The 15,740-nt window shown below is 37.4% G+C and overlaps 1 protein-coding gene across 1 annotated transcript in view; it reads right to left on the minus strand.

The window, feature by feature from the left end:
- Positions 1 to 254: 254 nt before the first annotated feature.
- Positions 255 to 15,740, minus strand: part of LOC149567302 (protein PIN-LIKES 7-like) — a 58,811-nt gene continuing 43,325 nt past the window's right edge. The window contains exons 8-10 of the mRNA XM_089820484.1: positions 1,766 to 1,818; positions 1,406 to 1,591; positions 255 to 795 (exon numbers count right to left, since the gene is read on the minus strand). Coding sequence (XP_089676610.1) covers positions 671 to 795; positions 1,406 to 1,591; positions 1,766 to 1,818 — 364 coding nt within the window. The 3' untranslated portion in view covers positions 255 to 670. The remainder of the gene's footprint in view (positions 796 to 1,405; positions 1,592 to 1,765; positions 1,819 to 15,740) is intronic.

The raw sequence follows: 15,740 nt of genomic DNA on the forward strand, positions 1-15,740 counted from the left end.
TGCGAATTTATAAAATTCTTGCGCAAATTTGGGAGCAATTAGTGTAAGGGATCTTAGACCTCTAAAAGAAAGGAGATAGTTTCTCTTGATTGTTCTGAATGAGGACTAATTTTATATGAGACATGTTTCAGATTTTAGTCAAATATTTGTTTGATTTGCATATGTAATTTGGGTTGGATTTGGTCTGTCATCAAAAACATTGATAGGGTAGTATAAATTCAGTTCAAGACAAGTTCAACAGATAAAATAATGCATGAAGTTAATCCAATCCATTCTTAAATAAAGAGTCAAAACAGACTCAAATACCAATGTATTTACTTCTGGAATCATATCTATCTTCATAGAACAACAATCCAGAGTCCTCACAATAAACTGCATCTGCCAATATAAATAAGGGCAAATATACATTTTCAAGTTGATAATTTAGCTCGATACTGGTAATAAAATACACCTTAACTCCTTAGGGACATGTGACCTCATATGCACTCATGAAGCACCCTTCCATGTTTAAAATAATGAAAAAATTAATAAAAATACAACAAAAATCATAGTGTAAGAACAAATAAGCTGAACTCCGTATTGACTTTCAGCAAACATAAATATGATTCATGTTGTTCTATTGGGATTCAACTGCAAAAATACATCGAGTACCAAAATGGATGTACCCAATTCAGATTAAAATCCACATATAGAACGTGGACCATATAGTGATAGCTACTGCTGCCAATAAGTAGGTCCACAGAAAAATGACAGAGCACTCACTTTCAGCAACTCCAAACAACTGTGTCATTGTTCCTACATCAATTCAATCTTTGTCAGACACGAGTTAAAAATTGCAGATTTATTTCAGTACAAGAGAATATGAAGAAGAATGTCAGGAAAGATTAGTGAGTTTGATTATTGCATATGCTTATAAACTATACTACTTTCCCCTGCATTTACAGATTGCTACCAAATTCAACTATTTATGTTTCTAATACAGTTGATTTCAAAAACAATCTTTTAAATATAAAATGAACTCTGAAAAACTAATGCCAGCAATTTATACTTCTAATGCTTTAGGCATTATTTAGATGTTCCATGTTTCAACCATCCAGCCCTGAGTCCCGCTTACCCCATAACCTCCCACTTCCCACATTAGAGCTCTACCTTTCTGCCACATGTGCTTTACATGTATGAAATGGGTAACGCTTATTTTACACGTAATTAGCTACCAATGACAATGTTAGAGCTGCTATTTTGTGATGCGGCAATATATTACTCACATTCCTTAAATCACTGAAAACCTTTAATTGAAAATTGTACCACATTTAGGTTCGTCATAAATAATTAGTTTTTCGCCAGGTTAAGTGAAAGAAATTATGAGCACCCAATATAAGAGGGAAAATTAGGTTGAATTGTATACCGAGGTTCATGGCAGGTGGCAGTGCAAATTGTATCAACAAGATAAATTGATATAATGGGTCTGCTGGCACTGCCCCAAAGTAGATCGCTGCTTTCACTATGCATAGTCCTACCAAGGGAAGCATCAAAAACCGCACAAGGATGATCCCTATAATAATTGAAGGTTTTACAGTTGCAGACTGTAGCCCTGCAGGTAAGCATAAGATCTTAAGAACAGAAGATGATGGATAACATCATACAAGAAACTGAAATCTTCCATGATTTCCTAAACTATTTAAAGTAAGGAGATTACATCTAGACATGTAATTTTTATAAACGTGTTAATATGGTACACTAGTATCTTCAAACACCAAGTGAATACCTTTAGTTAAATTTCCTCCAAGTAAAAGTGTAATACTTGGTATTGTTCCATCTCTGCAATGTAAAAAGAAAATAGAATCAGACTACATAACTCTTGAGATCAGAGATTATCTTCCTAGAGAATTAAAAACAGTAAAAGAAATTTTAGCAACGTTCCATGGCATTTTGATGACAGGGATGGGGGAATGGCAGGGGTTGTGTTTCAGGGACAGTAGTCTGAGGGTGTCCTTTTTCCGGATGGCAGGAGGCAGTTTTATATATATATATATAGAGAGAGAGAGAGAGAGAGAGATTCTTACAAGTGTAAAAGTGACCCTATGTTTATAGCTTTATACCAGTAGTTTTTCAGTGGTATAACAGTGGTTCAGCAGTTTATTAGATAAAAACGACATCTGATTGTTCATGTTTAAATTTTAGAATCAAAATTTTAAATTAAAGTAACAAAGAAAAAAATGTAGTTTAAATTTGAAGTTCAAATTCAAGTCTCAAACAGTCAATACTTTAAAATACAATTATGCATTATCTGGGCTATCAATATTAAAAGACTTTCTATGGCACTCTCTAGCTGAAGTTGTGGTTTGTCCAGCGGAATCCCGACCATGCTTACTCTATTATTCATTGTAAACAAGCTAAAGCTTAAGGATTAAGTGGGTCACATCAGGAGGAATCCACAGCCCTCAGATCCCCATCTCTATAACTCGAAACCTTAAACAGTGATCTTGATATCAGATATTTTCTCCAGCAGCGAAGGCACAACCTCTAGTAGTACCACCATCAATAAAAACTTAAAACAGAATGTATCTTTACTTTTCATATTAAGGTGAATAAGGGATGTGGGAGTCCACACCCCTTTGGGTGACAGAAAGATTTCCATTAAGATGATGGTTTCCCTTTAAGATGGTTTTACCAGTTGGTGAAATCTAAAACTGTTATGTTCAGCAGAAAATGTTAAAATTTGCTGTGACTTATTTCCTTACATAAAATATCAATTCTTTTCAAGAAAAATGCTCCAAAATGCCAATAGAAATACGAAAAAATAATTGATCAAAAACCCCAAAGTTTTAGAGGGATATTTGTAATAAATCTTTTCAAAATCCCAGTTTCGAAATCCCAGGTGAATTGTTTTTTATTTATAATAATGTCACTGCTACACTATATAACTATAGAGGAGTTTACATTTGAATGCAAAATAATAGTGTTAGAGCTCCACATGCCTTCCAAGATATTGCTTCTTTTTTGTAGGTAACTCCGACTTTCAATTAAGCTTCCACTTTATATTGCAATGTAAAATGCATTAATTGGCTTCAATTCATCTGTTTCAGTGCATTGAACTTTCCATAACATATTAGGCTTATACAATTTAGTGCATCACACACTGGATTGCCAACTAAATCCAGATCATGGACAGATGTAAGATGGGAAATTCATATTTTGTCATCACTGATTTTCATCTTTGAAGTTACCATCAATAGTAAAGTTGAGCAACAATTGGAAGAAATATGCAAGATGAAGCTTTAAACATAGACAAACAGATAACAGAGAAGGCCCAAGTAATCATTATGATTCCATTGTTAAGTTTCTTGATGCCATAAGTCATTATTTGGTGGAAAAATCAACAAAAACAAGATTGATGAATTTTGCAGTTTGACTAGGTATAATTCCCCATTCTTGAATCTCTTCCATTAAGAAAAGTGCAATACAAGTGTGGACAAGGAGTGGCAGTCCTTGAGATCCATTATCAGTAGTAGTTAGTAAGTAGAATTAGTATAAGCTACTATGCTTAAAGAACAAATGTTGAAGGAAACTGTGACGTCTTATAAATAAGATGGTTTCCTAAGATAGATCGCAAAATAAAGATCATCATACTCAGTAAGGAGAGCATGTCCATCAATAAGACCATTAAACTCAAGACCACAGATGAATGATTACCTTCAAACAAAGACAATACGCATTGGGAAGTACCTACGTGGATAATGAGCATAATCCAGTACTAGTCAGCAATCCATATTATTAAGGAGGTGAAGAGTTCATAATTGGCTATTGAGAACTCATAGCGATACAAACATCAAACTTCCTTGCCAAGAATGATATCACTCAGGAAATCGAGCATATATAGTCATGTATATGATTTAGATAATTGCAGACAATATCAATGATCAAGGCTGGCCAGCTACATCCATGGAGGAGGTTGATATCAATTTTGCACAAATAATTGATAATCTTTGTCAATGACAATATGATAAGAAGAACATTACTAGTATCGATTAATGATATCAATTTAGTAAGAAGACTAAGCAATTAACAAGCTAAATGAAGAGGTGTGATAAGTATGCAGAAGTTAGCATTTTTTATTAATGTAATTTACTAATTAGTAAACATCCTGGAAATGGGCAATAATGAAGGGAAGTGTCTCATTGTTACCAAGATCTTTTCCACTCCATTTATGATCATCAACCATTTTTTCTTTACTTATTAATCCATAGTGGATCAGCTCTGTTAAGAGAAAATTGCTATTGGCATTATTGGTTGAAGGCATATGGCGCAGATCAGAGATGGCATCCAAGGATTGCAGATATAACGGAAGATATACCAGACACAGAATCCATTATTAAGTTGCAGTCATTCCATTAAACATCTGAAACAGCAACTCATCACTTCTAGTGATACTATCTAAGTTGTATAATTAAACTGCAATACAAGATATAGCAGCCATTGCTAAAAGAAAGATAAATTATAATAATTAATTGCATAGCTTTATTGACTATATTAGATACAGCATCATCTTCGTTTATCTATAAGTGCTAGACCATATTTGTAGAAAATAATACATTGTATATCAGATACTGCTATCATTTCAATTTGCATAAATTAGTTGCTATATCAGAAATAGAAATTGATCACTGGCTTAACTTCCATTACTTGATTGGCATAGTAGAAAGGAAAGTAAAAGTAAAAGTCCCTATTTACTGACTTAGTCAGAAATGGGAACATTACACTAGGTTAACCAACATTAGTTGATATGCTGACAAGGTTACATATAATAATTCAAATGAACATATATGTGTGGCTAGTTTGACATAATCAAATTCAAGCTCTAACCAATATTTTCTCTTAAAATGTATTGAAGGACGCAAATTCCCTTTGAGGTTGCTGATCTACCAACATTAGTTGATATGCTGACAAGGTTACATATAATAATTCAAATGAACATATATGTGTGGCTAGTTTGACATAATCAAATTCAAGCTCTAACCAATATTTTCTCTTAAAATGTATTGAAGGACGCAAATTCCCTTTGAGGTTGCTGATCTTAGTTCTGAACTTTGACATCGAGGAAACATATTTGCCTATGAATTTGAGCTTTGATGTGCAATATCAGGATAGTAGCATCAATGGAATTGGCAGTGATTCCTTTAGCCAACATTGATTTCTGAATATAACATATTTGATTACTTTGACCTCATTTAACATGAATTATAGTCAATCTTTCTCATCACATATGTTGGAGGACTGAAATATCATCAAAGGCTGCTTACCGTAGGTTGTGAGTATTGACAGGAGGAAGCTAGATTTTTGCCTATGAATTTAAGCTTTCATGTCTAATGACAGGATAGTGGCATCAATGGGACGGATTGTGATTTCTTTAACCAACATTGATTGCTAAAGAAAACTATGTTAACTTTAATTTGACTGTTATGGATGCTTCTCATCCTGTATCAAATATTGAATATTTGAAAGATACTATATGGCTTTAGTTTGCTCTCCTAGTTTAGTGAATAGAATCTAGATCATTATTTAATTGGGAAAATCTCCTTCTTAAAGCACTATCATTCTTTATTGAGAAAACTCTATATTTATCTATATTCCATCTTATCAAGTTGGATTGGATCTACGCAGTTATTTTCCTTTATCAAGTAGTATTTATGTCAGTTATTCGACTAAGATGTCTATATTGAGCAAGACACCTATTTTTAGACTTGGCTTTGTATGGATTCATAATTTCATAATCATTTCTTTTATGCTAGGCTTTGTGGTGAGCTGATGCTCCTTAGCTGAAATAACAATCTTGTCAAAGGAAAAAAACTTAGGCACATTGCAAGCATGGGCATCAACAAACTTTCTTGAGGTGGCTAAGGATGAAGATGTTCTGTGGTTGTGACTATTACAGTAAAGAGTCATTGTCAAGCAACATTACATTTGTGGTGGAAGTCATTTGCAGCGACTATGAAATTATTGCAGAGAGTCATTTTCCCTAATTGTGTAAAATGGTTGCATCAATAGCACAACTCCAGTAGAAATTCAATCAGTTGTTTGAAAGCTGCTGCAGGAAGTCATTTGTAGCAGTTACACAACTACTGCAGAAGATCATTCGCAACAGTTGTACTGTTGCTGCACAAATCATTTGCAGATACAAAGCTTATGCAAGAAGTTGTTTGCCAAAATTATATGTCTGTTGTGGAAATTAGTCACAGTAGCTTTGTGATGGTCTCAACAAGGAACTGTTTAAAAGCCACTAAACAGTTTTAATGATTTCCTTCATTCATGTTGTCCAAGACTTTAAATTTTGCAGAAGGGGAGCACTTCACTAATAACTTACAAATACAATCTAGGATAGGATTCAAAGGGCTAAAGATTGATTCAAAAACATGCCTCGAAAGAAAGGCAGCCAAATTGAATTTTAAAAACAGTACTTTTTACTTATGTTACTGGGTCCATAGGGCCTGACTCAATCAGATCATATCTGGGAACCCCTAGGGCATGCATCAGGCATGTCTTGGGAAACCTTCCTTATTCCATGTACAACTATCCAAGGAAGTCTTAGCACATACATGAGAAAGCAAAAAAAAACAATATGCAAGAGAGAAATATCATATATTTGTCATTTTCCTCATTGGTTGCAAGAAAGCTTGCAAGATTAAGAAGATTATAGAATATCCTAGACCTTGCTGCCCGGATCCAGGTCCGGGTTCGTGTCCGGGTTCGCTGCAGGTCCGGGCAAGGTCCTTATTTTGGATTGTGGGTCCTTCGGGGTTCGTGACCCACAGTCCAAAATAAGGACCTTGCAAACCTGCAGTAAACCTGAAAGGACCCACGGCGAACCTAGAAGGACCCACGATGAACTCAAGAGGACCCACAACAAACCCGGGAGGACCCACAATCCAAAATAAGGACCCTACTTAGACCCACTGCAAACCAGGAAGGACCCATGGCAAATCTAGGAGAACCTACAACAAACCCGAGAGGACCCACAATGAACCCAAGAGGACCTGTGGATTTCTCTTTTTTTTGTATATATATATATATATACTCACGAACCCAAATGGGAAAAGAAAATTTGCTTGAACCCAAATTTGTCCCCGAACCCTAATCAGCAACTTAGATATTCTACAATACTAAAACAGCATAAAATAATAATATCCTGCAACTTTAGGGTGGATCATATTACACTTCATGTACCATGCTGCTTACAATTTCTGCTCTCTTCTCACCTAGGATATCCCACAATACCAAAACAATGGAAAAAAGGCCAATGGATAGAATCAAGGTTACAGACATCTACGTTTGTTACACTTGATAAAAGGAATAATATACTTTATATTTCTTTTAGTATACATTTGCCTCCACACTTGAGTAGAATCTTGCAAGTTGTACAAGGATATACATTTTGAGACACCTTCTTCAATTAAGCAGCAAGAACAGAATTTTTCGTAATGCTATAAGATTGAAGTCATATTCAAATGTGCTAGTAGATATTTAAAATTCAAAAAATAAACACCCACATATATTGCTTATAATAACATGGATAAGGCACCTAAGAGCAACAAAGAAAATTAAAAATTGTGTCACAGCCCCAAATTCTAGTAACGAGAAGTTCTGTGGATCCCAAAATAGAAACTTTGTCTATGGGCTAAAATAGAAATTGCAATATAAAAATAAGCTCTTATTATAAAATAAGTTTCATCATTTTAGTGGGAGAGGATTACCTTCACTAGAATAATGAAAATGGAGAGAATTACAAGCTCTCCTTAATCGAAATCCCCTTGTACATATTTTCATGATTATTCGGAATTTCAACTATTGTAGGACCATCTTCTTCATGAACATAACATATTTCTTCATCAAAAGAAGAATGTGAAAGCTTCATACTTAACCAAGCAACAATCTCCTACGTGTCTCTGGATATCCTACCATGGTTTTCTAACAATAAGTGGAGGTGAAGAAGAATCTTCTATTACCAATGCCATTTGCACTACTACACCTTCTCAATACCCTCTTACCTAGAAAATATAAATACATTTATATTTATATTACTTTTATGGATTTTTATATTATATGTATATTGTACAATCCTACAGACCTAAGCTGAACCTAAACCCATACATATGCCTAAATGGGCTATTGACCTAACTTTCAGTGAGGTTCCCTTGGATGCATTCCTCCATTTCATGTTGTGCATTTGCTCTAGTTTGTGCTTGATCTTTAGGCTTTCTTTTGTGCCACAAGCTTTTCAAAATCATCTATTTTACCTTACAATTTGTTTCATTTTCTTTTTACATGCCTTTTATTGTAATTCATTATGTTTTTTGGCACCTATATGTATGTTTTCTTATCTATGGTGGTTTATAATTCAGCCTCAAGCTCCTCTGATGGCAATGCTCACATCTTTTCTATATCTAGAATGCCTTGGGTATCTCTACCAGTCCATAAGAGTACAAAATTCAAATTGTTGTTGGTGCTGAAATTAATATTTTGGCACTCACACTCGAAGGATTCACCTTTTTTGACTTGCCTATCCATTCACCCAACCACTCAAGGAATGTGTACAATAGTGTCTCCTTTGGTGATCACCTCCTACTATAGGTCAATATAGAAAGTCCTCATGACTAGCTAATTAGCTCGAGCTATCTTCAAGGTTTTCTTTCTAGCTCTATTCACTTGCTATAGTCTATAATTGTTACTCTTGGTCCTCTCCTTTATCACTATTTCTTCCTCTACACCCTCCATGTGTCATTATGTTACAGGAAAAACACAAGCAACAACCTACTATGCAATTTTGTTTTACCTTATAAACCTTGTTCCCCATCATCACTACTAATTGATCTTCCCTACTGCACTCGACCCTCATAGTCAATGCTATCCACCTTTGCACTTGTTGCTCATGATGCATTTTTCTCCTACATGACTCCACCACTTTGGTCCACATGTTCTCAATGCCAACAAAGTTTCATCCATGGGTGCTCATGGACTATCCTACAGTGTCATGTGGTGATTTTCTAGCATCATTTATAGGTCCTACCTTTTTTCCATTGGCTTGTGGCTCTACATGATGGGGCAGATTTTTTTTGATGGAATAGACGGACCAAATTCTATTACTAAAAACAGCTCAAATAATACAGCCAAAAATAAATTTGGGACTGATTATTAACTACATGGATTCTCCATGAAATGACTATTCGTGATTTATCACCATTGGTGGTAGAAACACAAAAAGAATTGACATTCCACTTGGTGGTATATCGTATATCCAAGTGGTGACTCAACCGTCATGTGCCCATTCGAATACTATTCTACCCGTCAGCTACAATATAGAATTTACCGACAACATCATCCCCCCAAAAAGAAAAGTCATCTTCAGACGACAATACAACAAACTCAAAATAAACTAAGTACATCAATGCATAAATACTAAACAGAGGGATGTGTCCCTGGCGTAGTGGCTATTTGCGCCCTCAACTCGTTCAGCTCCACCCGTAGCTTGTAGACTTGCTCTTTCCTAACCTTTAGTTCCACTTCAGCCTCCATCTGAAGCTCTAAAGCTGATTGCATCAACCCTGCAATTTCTCCCAACTCTTTCTCCTTCTCTGCTGCTACTTGTTCCTTTTCCATTGCCAACCTTTGTAGCTGACTCTGTCTGTCTAATAGGGCTGCCCTCTTGGATTCCCAAGCTGTCCTCTCTGTGGCTAACCTGGCAGCTGACTCCTGCCAAGCCCTCTCAGCTACTCCCTAATCTGCCTGGCTCCTCCGAAGAGTGTAATACGCCTCCTAGTGTAACTTCACTATCCCGTGAGTCAAAGCCTCTACTCGACTCTCCATACCAGGATCTCTCGTCATGGCCCAATCCTGCCGCATCTCTGTAGTCTCCACATGTGGCCATCCTCACTCCTCAAAACAGACCATAAAGGCAATTGGGCATTCTAATCTCATAGAGGATATCGCTCCATCTCGTTCACTACTGAGTCCAATGCCTGAGTCTTTGTTGAAGCTAACACCTAGCGAGCCTGAGTTGCTAGAGCTGCTACATCAAGGAATGCCTCTCTCATCCCTACTTCCCGTGCTACTAGATGTTCTTGTTGCAGACCCATAGCCTCTCCACTGCTTCCGCTATACACTCAACAATGCTATGCAATAATCCCTTAGCCTGTGTCTACCCAGCCTCTTGTGTCTGCAATGGGTTCTCCTCTAGAATTGCTTCCCACGTGGGTTTCAAAAAGTACGTCACTCGAGGTGCCAGAGTATGGTGGAACCACGTACTCAAGTAAGCACTCAGCTTTTGGGTTTGGCTCTCTCTGTCTTGCTCAAGTGATGCTAGCAGTGTCGTGTCTACTATAACCACTGCATCAGAACCCACTACATCCAATCGGACACCTGATGCCCCCAACTCTTCACCTATCGATACTTCCATTACCCTACCTCTATGTCCATCTCAGTATCAGGTACTAGTGTCTCCTCTCCAGCCTCTGGTAAGGTCTCACGAGTCGGCTACATCGTTACCTCCAAAGTAGCTATCTCCATTGGTGACAGATGTGCCTCTGCTACTACCTCTGGAATAGCTCGTGTCTCTACGGCGAGCTGCATCACAGCTGACACTGGTGTCATAACTATCGGCTGCCTAAACTGAACAAAACCTGAAATGCCATGTATGCCAGCAAGAGCCAAATGTGTCGTAGTTGAAAGTGTAGGCCATGGCAATCTCAATGGCGTAGTTGTGATCACCTCTACCTCCTTATCCTCTTCCTCTTCCCCATCGGTCCCACTCTCTTCTGAAGAAGTCTCCTCTCGACCAAAATCTGTGTTTCCACCATTTGGCCTTGGTCGTTTCTATCCAATGGTTTTGGTGTTAGATTATGGTGACTGATCAGGAAAAAAAAAATTTGGGCCCTGGCCGACATGGTAGCCGACATATTATGGCCGACATATGGCCGACATGTTATAACCCTAAAGCGGTTTAATACTTGTATACAAGGGTTTAGGGTTGGGTATTTTTCATTATGTTGTGATGCGAAATTGGTTCTTGCGACAGTATTGAACTGTAAGGGATTACGGATTGTAATCAGGTTGTAATCACTGGATTGTAATAAGATCGGACTTGCTGTTTGGTGGACGTAGCCCAGGGATTGGGTGAACCACGTTAAAATTTGGTGCCTTGTGTTCATTTTTGTGTGATCTATTATTTTCTGTTATTGGTTATATTTGCATGTAGTTTTTTTTTTTTTTTTTTTTTTTTTTCTGTCTGTGGTTTATCCTAACAAGTGGTATCAGAGCGAGGTTGTCTTTCAGTTATCCTCTGCAAGAAAGTCTCACGGTTAAGTGGGAGTCTCACGGTTGAGTGGGAGCGATGGCAGATGAGGGTAAGCTGAGGGTTGACAGGTTTAATGGGCAAAACTTCCAATTATGGAAGATGCAAATGGAAGACTATCTATATCAGAAGGATTTATGGAAGCCGTTGGAAGGAAAAGCCAAGAATCAGAGAACTATGTCAGAGGCTGAATGGGATCTTTTGGACAGAAAGGCACTCGGAAGCATTCGGTTATGCTTGGCACCATCGGTGGCATTTAATATTACAAAAGCAAAGATGATAGAAGATTTGATGAAAACCCTAGTGACACTGTATGAAAAGCCCTCCACTTCAAACAAGGTATTTCTCATGAAGCGTTTATTTAATATGAAAATGGCAAAAGGTGGATCTGTTGCAGATCATTTAAATGAGTTTAATACTATTACTAGCCAGTTATCTTCTGTGGGTATCAATTTTGATGAAGAAATTAGGGCTCTCTTGATTTTGTGTTCTTTACCTGAAAGCTGGAATGGCTTGGTAATGGTGGTGAGTAATTCTGTTCCTGGATCTAATACCCTAAAATATGATGATGTGATCGGTGTTGTTTTGAATGAGGAAACTCATAGGAAATCCTCAAGTGGATCTACATCAGGAAGTGCTTTGAATGCACAAAGCAGGGGCAGAACGACTGAAAGAGGAAGTAACTCTGGAAATCGTGGGAAATCAAGAGGAAAGTCAAAGGGGAGGAGGTCTCAATCAAGAGGACCAAATGATTGCTGGTACTGTGGGAAACCAAGGCACAAAAAGAAAGATTGCTGGAATCGAAAGAAAAAATGAAGGAGATAAATCAAATGGAGACAATGAGGCAAATGTGGTAAGTAACAAATCCGAAGAGGATGCTTTGCTTCTGTCTTTAGAGAGTGTTGATGATTCATGGGTTTTAGATTCTGGTGCTTCATTTCATGCTACACCTCATAGAGGTTATTTCATTGATTATGTCCAAGGGGATTTTGGGCTTGTTTATTTGGGGGATAATGAACCCTGTCAGATTGTTGGAAAGGGAAAAATTAAGATTAAATTGCAGAATGGGAATCATTGGCTACTACATGAGGTAAGACATGTTCCAAGGCTGAGTAGAAATTTAATTTCAACCGGGCAACTCAGTGATGAGGGTTGTGTAGTTACTTTTAATGATAAAAATTCGAAGGTTTCAAAAGGTTCCCTTGTAGTAGCAAAAGGTGTGAAAGTAGGCACCTTATATCTTTGTACAGGTCATATTGTTCCTACTACTTTGATTGTTTCAGAGAAAAATGAATGTTCAAGAACAATTGCTGCAGTTAAGCAAGGAGAACAAATAGCTGTTGTAGATTCTGATACAGCGCTGTGGCACAATAGACTTAGGCACATGAGTGAGAAAGGTATGAAAGTACTTCATTCAAAGAAAGTTTTACCAGGTCTAAAATGTGTTAATATGGATTTCTGTGAAAGTTGTGTGTATGGAAAACAAAAGAAAGTGAGTTTTGTAAAGACTGGGAAGGAAAACAAAAAGGAGAAATTAAAGCTTGTGCATACAGATGTATGGGGACCAATTCAGGTATCTTCCCTTGGTGGCTCTCATTATTATGTTACATTTATTGATGACGCAACTAGAAAAGTATGGGTTTATTTCCTTAGACAGAAATCTGATGTATTTCAAACTTTTAAGAAATGGAAATGCTTGGTTGAAAATGAGACTGGTAAGAAATTAAAATGTCTCAAATCTGATAATGGTGGTGAGTATTGTAGTCATGAATTTGAAGATTATTGCTCCACTAATGGTATTCGTAGATAGAAAACTGTTCCAAGGACTCCACAGAAAAATGGAGTGGCTGAACGCATGAACAGGACTATAATGGAGCGCGCAAGGAGCATGAGGTTGCATGTTGGGTTGCCCTTACACATGTGGGCAGAGGCTATCAATACTGCAGTATATTTGATTAATAGAGGTCCCTCTACTCCTTTGGGCTGTGGTATTCCAGAGGAAGCATGGACTCGTAAGAAGGTGAGTTATTCTTTTCTCAAGACCTTCGGTTTGAAGCTTTTGCTCATATAGACTCTGAAAATAGAACCAAGCTAGAAGCTAAATCAAAGAAATGTGTCTTTGTTGGATATGGCATTAATGAATTTGGTTATAGGCTTTGAAATTTTGAAAATCTTAAAATTGTTAGAAGTCGAGATGTCATATTCAATGAGAAAGTGTTGTACAAAGATCTGTTGCAGCAACATGAGAAAAAAGAAGATGATTATGTAGTGCTGGATGATACTCCAAAAGCTAATGTTGCAGCCATTCCTCATGATGTGCAACAACTGCAACAACAAATACCACACACACCAGTGAATGTTAGAGGGTCAACGAAGCAAATTAGACCTCCACAAAGATTTTCTCCCTCTTTGTATTCTATTTTACTTACTGATGCTGGTGAACCTGAAAGTTATGATGAAGCTATGCAGGTGGATACTAAGATTCAGTGGGAGTCTGCAATGAAAGATGAAATGGACTCTTTGTTGAAAAATAAGACATGGGATTTGTGCAAGTTGCCTGCAAGTAAAAAGGCTTTACAAAATAAGTGGGTTTACAGGTTGAAAGAAGAGGAAGGAGGTAAGAAAAGATTTAAGGCCAGGTTAGTTGTAAAAAGATTTGCACAGAAAAAGGGACTTGATTTTGATGAGATATTTTCTCCTGTTGTTAAAATGACTTCTATTCGTACTGTTTTAAGTCTTGTGGCTACTAAAGATTTGCATTTAGAGCAGCTGGATGTTAAAACAGCCTTTCTTCATGGTGATTTGGATGAAGAAATATATATGGCTCAGCCACAGGGATTTGAGGTCAAAGGTAAGGAGAACTTAGTGTGCAAATTGAAGAAAAGTTTATATGGCTTGAAGCAAGCACCTCGACAATGGTATTTGAAATTTGACAGGTTTATACATGACCATGGCTATAACAGGTGTCATTCAGATTATTGTGTTTATTTTAAGAGGTTGGATGATGATAGCTACATTATTTTATGTCTATATGTTGATGATATGCTTGTAGCTGGGTCTAACATGGATCATATTAAGGGGCTGAAACGCCAGTTAGCACATACATTTGCTATGAAGGATTTGGGGGCAGCAAAACAAATCCTTGATATGAAGATTTGTAGAGATAGGAAGAACAAAACATTGACGCTATCTCAAGCTGATTATGTTGAGAAGATGTTGCAACGTTTCTCTATGGAGAATGCTAAAGCTTTCAGCACACCTTTACCTAGTCATTTGAAATTGACTAAGGAGATGTGTCCCAAGACACAGGAAGAGGAGGATAAGATGTCCAAGGTACCCTATGCTTCAGTTGTAGGAAGCTTGATGTATGCTATGGTATGCACTAGGCCAGATATTGCACATGCAGTGGGAGTCGTTAGCAGGTATATGAGTCATCCAAGATTTGAGCATTGGAATGCTGTCAAGTGGATTCTCAGATATTTGAGAGGAACATCCAATAAGTGTTTACACTTTGGGGGCTCTACTACTGATTTACAGGGCTATGCTGACTCAAATTTGGCTGGGGATATTGATACCAGGGGGAGTACTACAGGTTATGTCTTTACTGTTGGTGGGGCAGTTGTGAGCTAGGTTTCTAAGTTACAAAAGATTAATGCTCTATCCACTACAGAGGCAGAGTATGTTGCTACTACAGAGGTAGCCAAAGAGATGATATGGCTTCAGTTCTTCTTGGAAGAATTGGGACATCCTCAGAAGGATAATTATTTGTTCACAGCTAGTCAGAGTGCCATTCATCTTGCTAAGAATTCAGCTCTGCATTCTAAGACCAAACAAATACAGTTGCAGTACCATTTCATTTGGTCAGTTTTGGAGGATGGACAGTTAAAGCTGGAGAAGATACATACCAATGACAATCCAGCAGATATGTTGACAAAGGTTGTAACAAGGGAGAAGTTGAACTCCTCTTCAGCTTCGGTTGGTCTTTTAGACTGAACATGAATAAAAGAACAGCAGAGTCCAGGGTGGTTTGATCCAGTGGGAGCCCCATGTGGTAGTAGTATTGGTACAGGATCAGTCTCCAAGTGGGAGATTGTTGTTTAGTGTGGAGCTTGATTAGTCCCCAAGTGGGAGATTGTTAGATTATGGTGACTGATCAAGAAAGTACTGTACATACTTCATAAATAGTAGTCGACATGGCCGACATGGTAGCCGACATATTATGGCCGACATATGGCCGACATGTTATAACCCTAAAGCGGTTTAATACTTGTATAAAAAGGTTTAGGGTTGGGTATTTTTCATTATGTTGTAATGCGAAATTGGTTCTTGCAGCGATATTGAGCTGTAAGGGATTACGGATTGTAATCAGGTTGTAATCACTGGATTGTAATAAGATCGG

This window comes from Cupressus sempervirens, chromosome 3, assembly GCF_028749045.1.
Source record: "Cupressus sempervirens isolate cs-2001-9-10 chromosome 3, ASM2874904v1, whole genome shotgun sequence".
In the NCBI taxonomy this organism is placed as follows: Eukaryota; Viridiplantae; Streptophyta; class Pinopsida; order Cupressales; family Cupressaceae; genus Cupressus; species Cupressus sempervirens.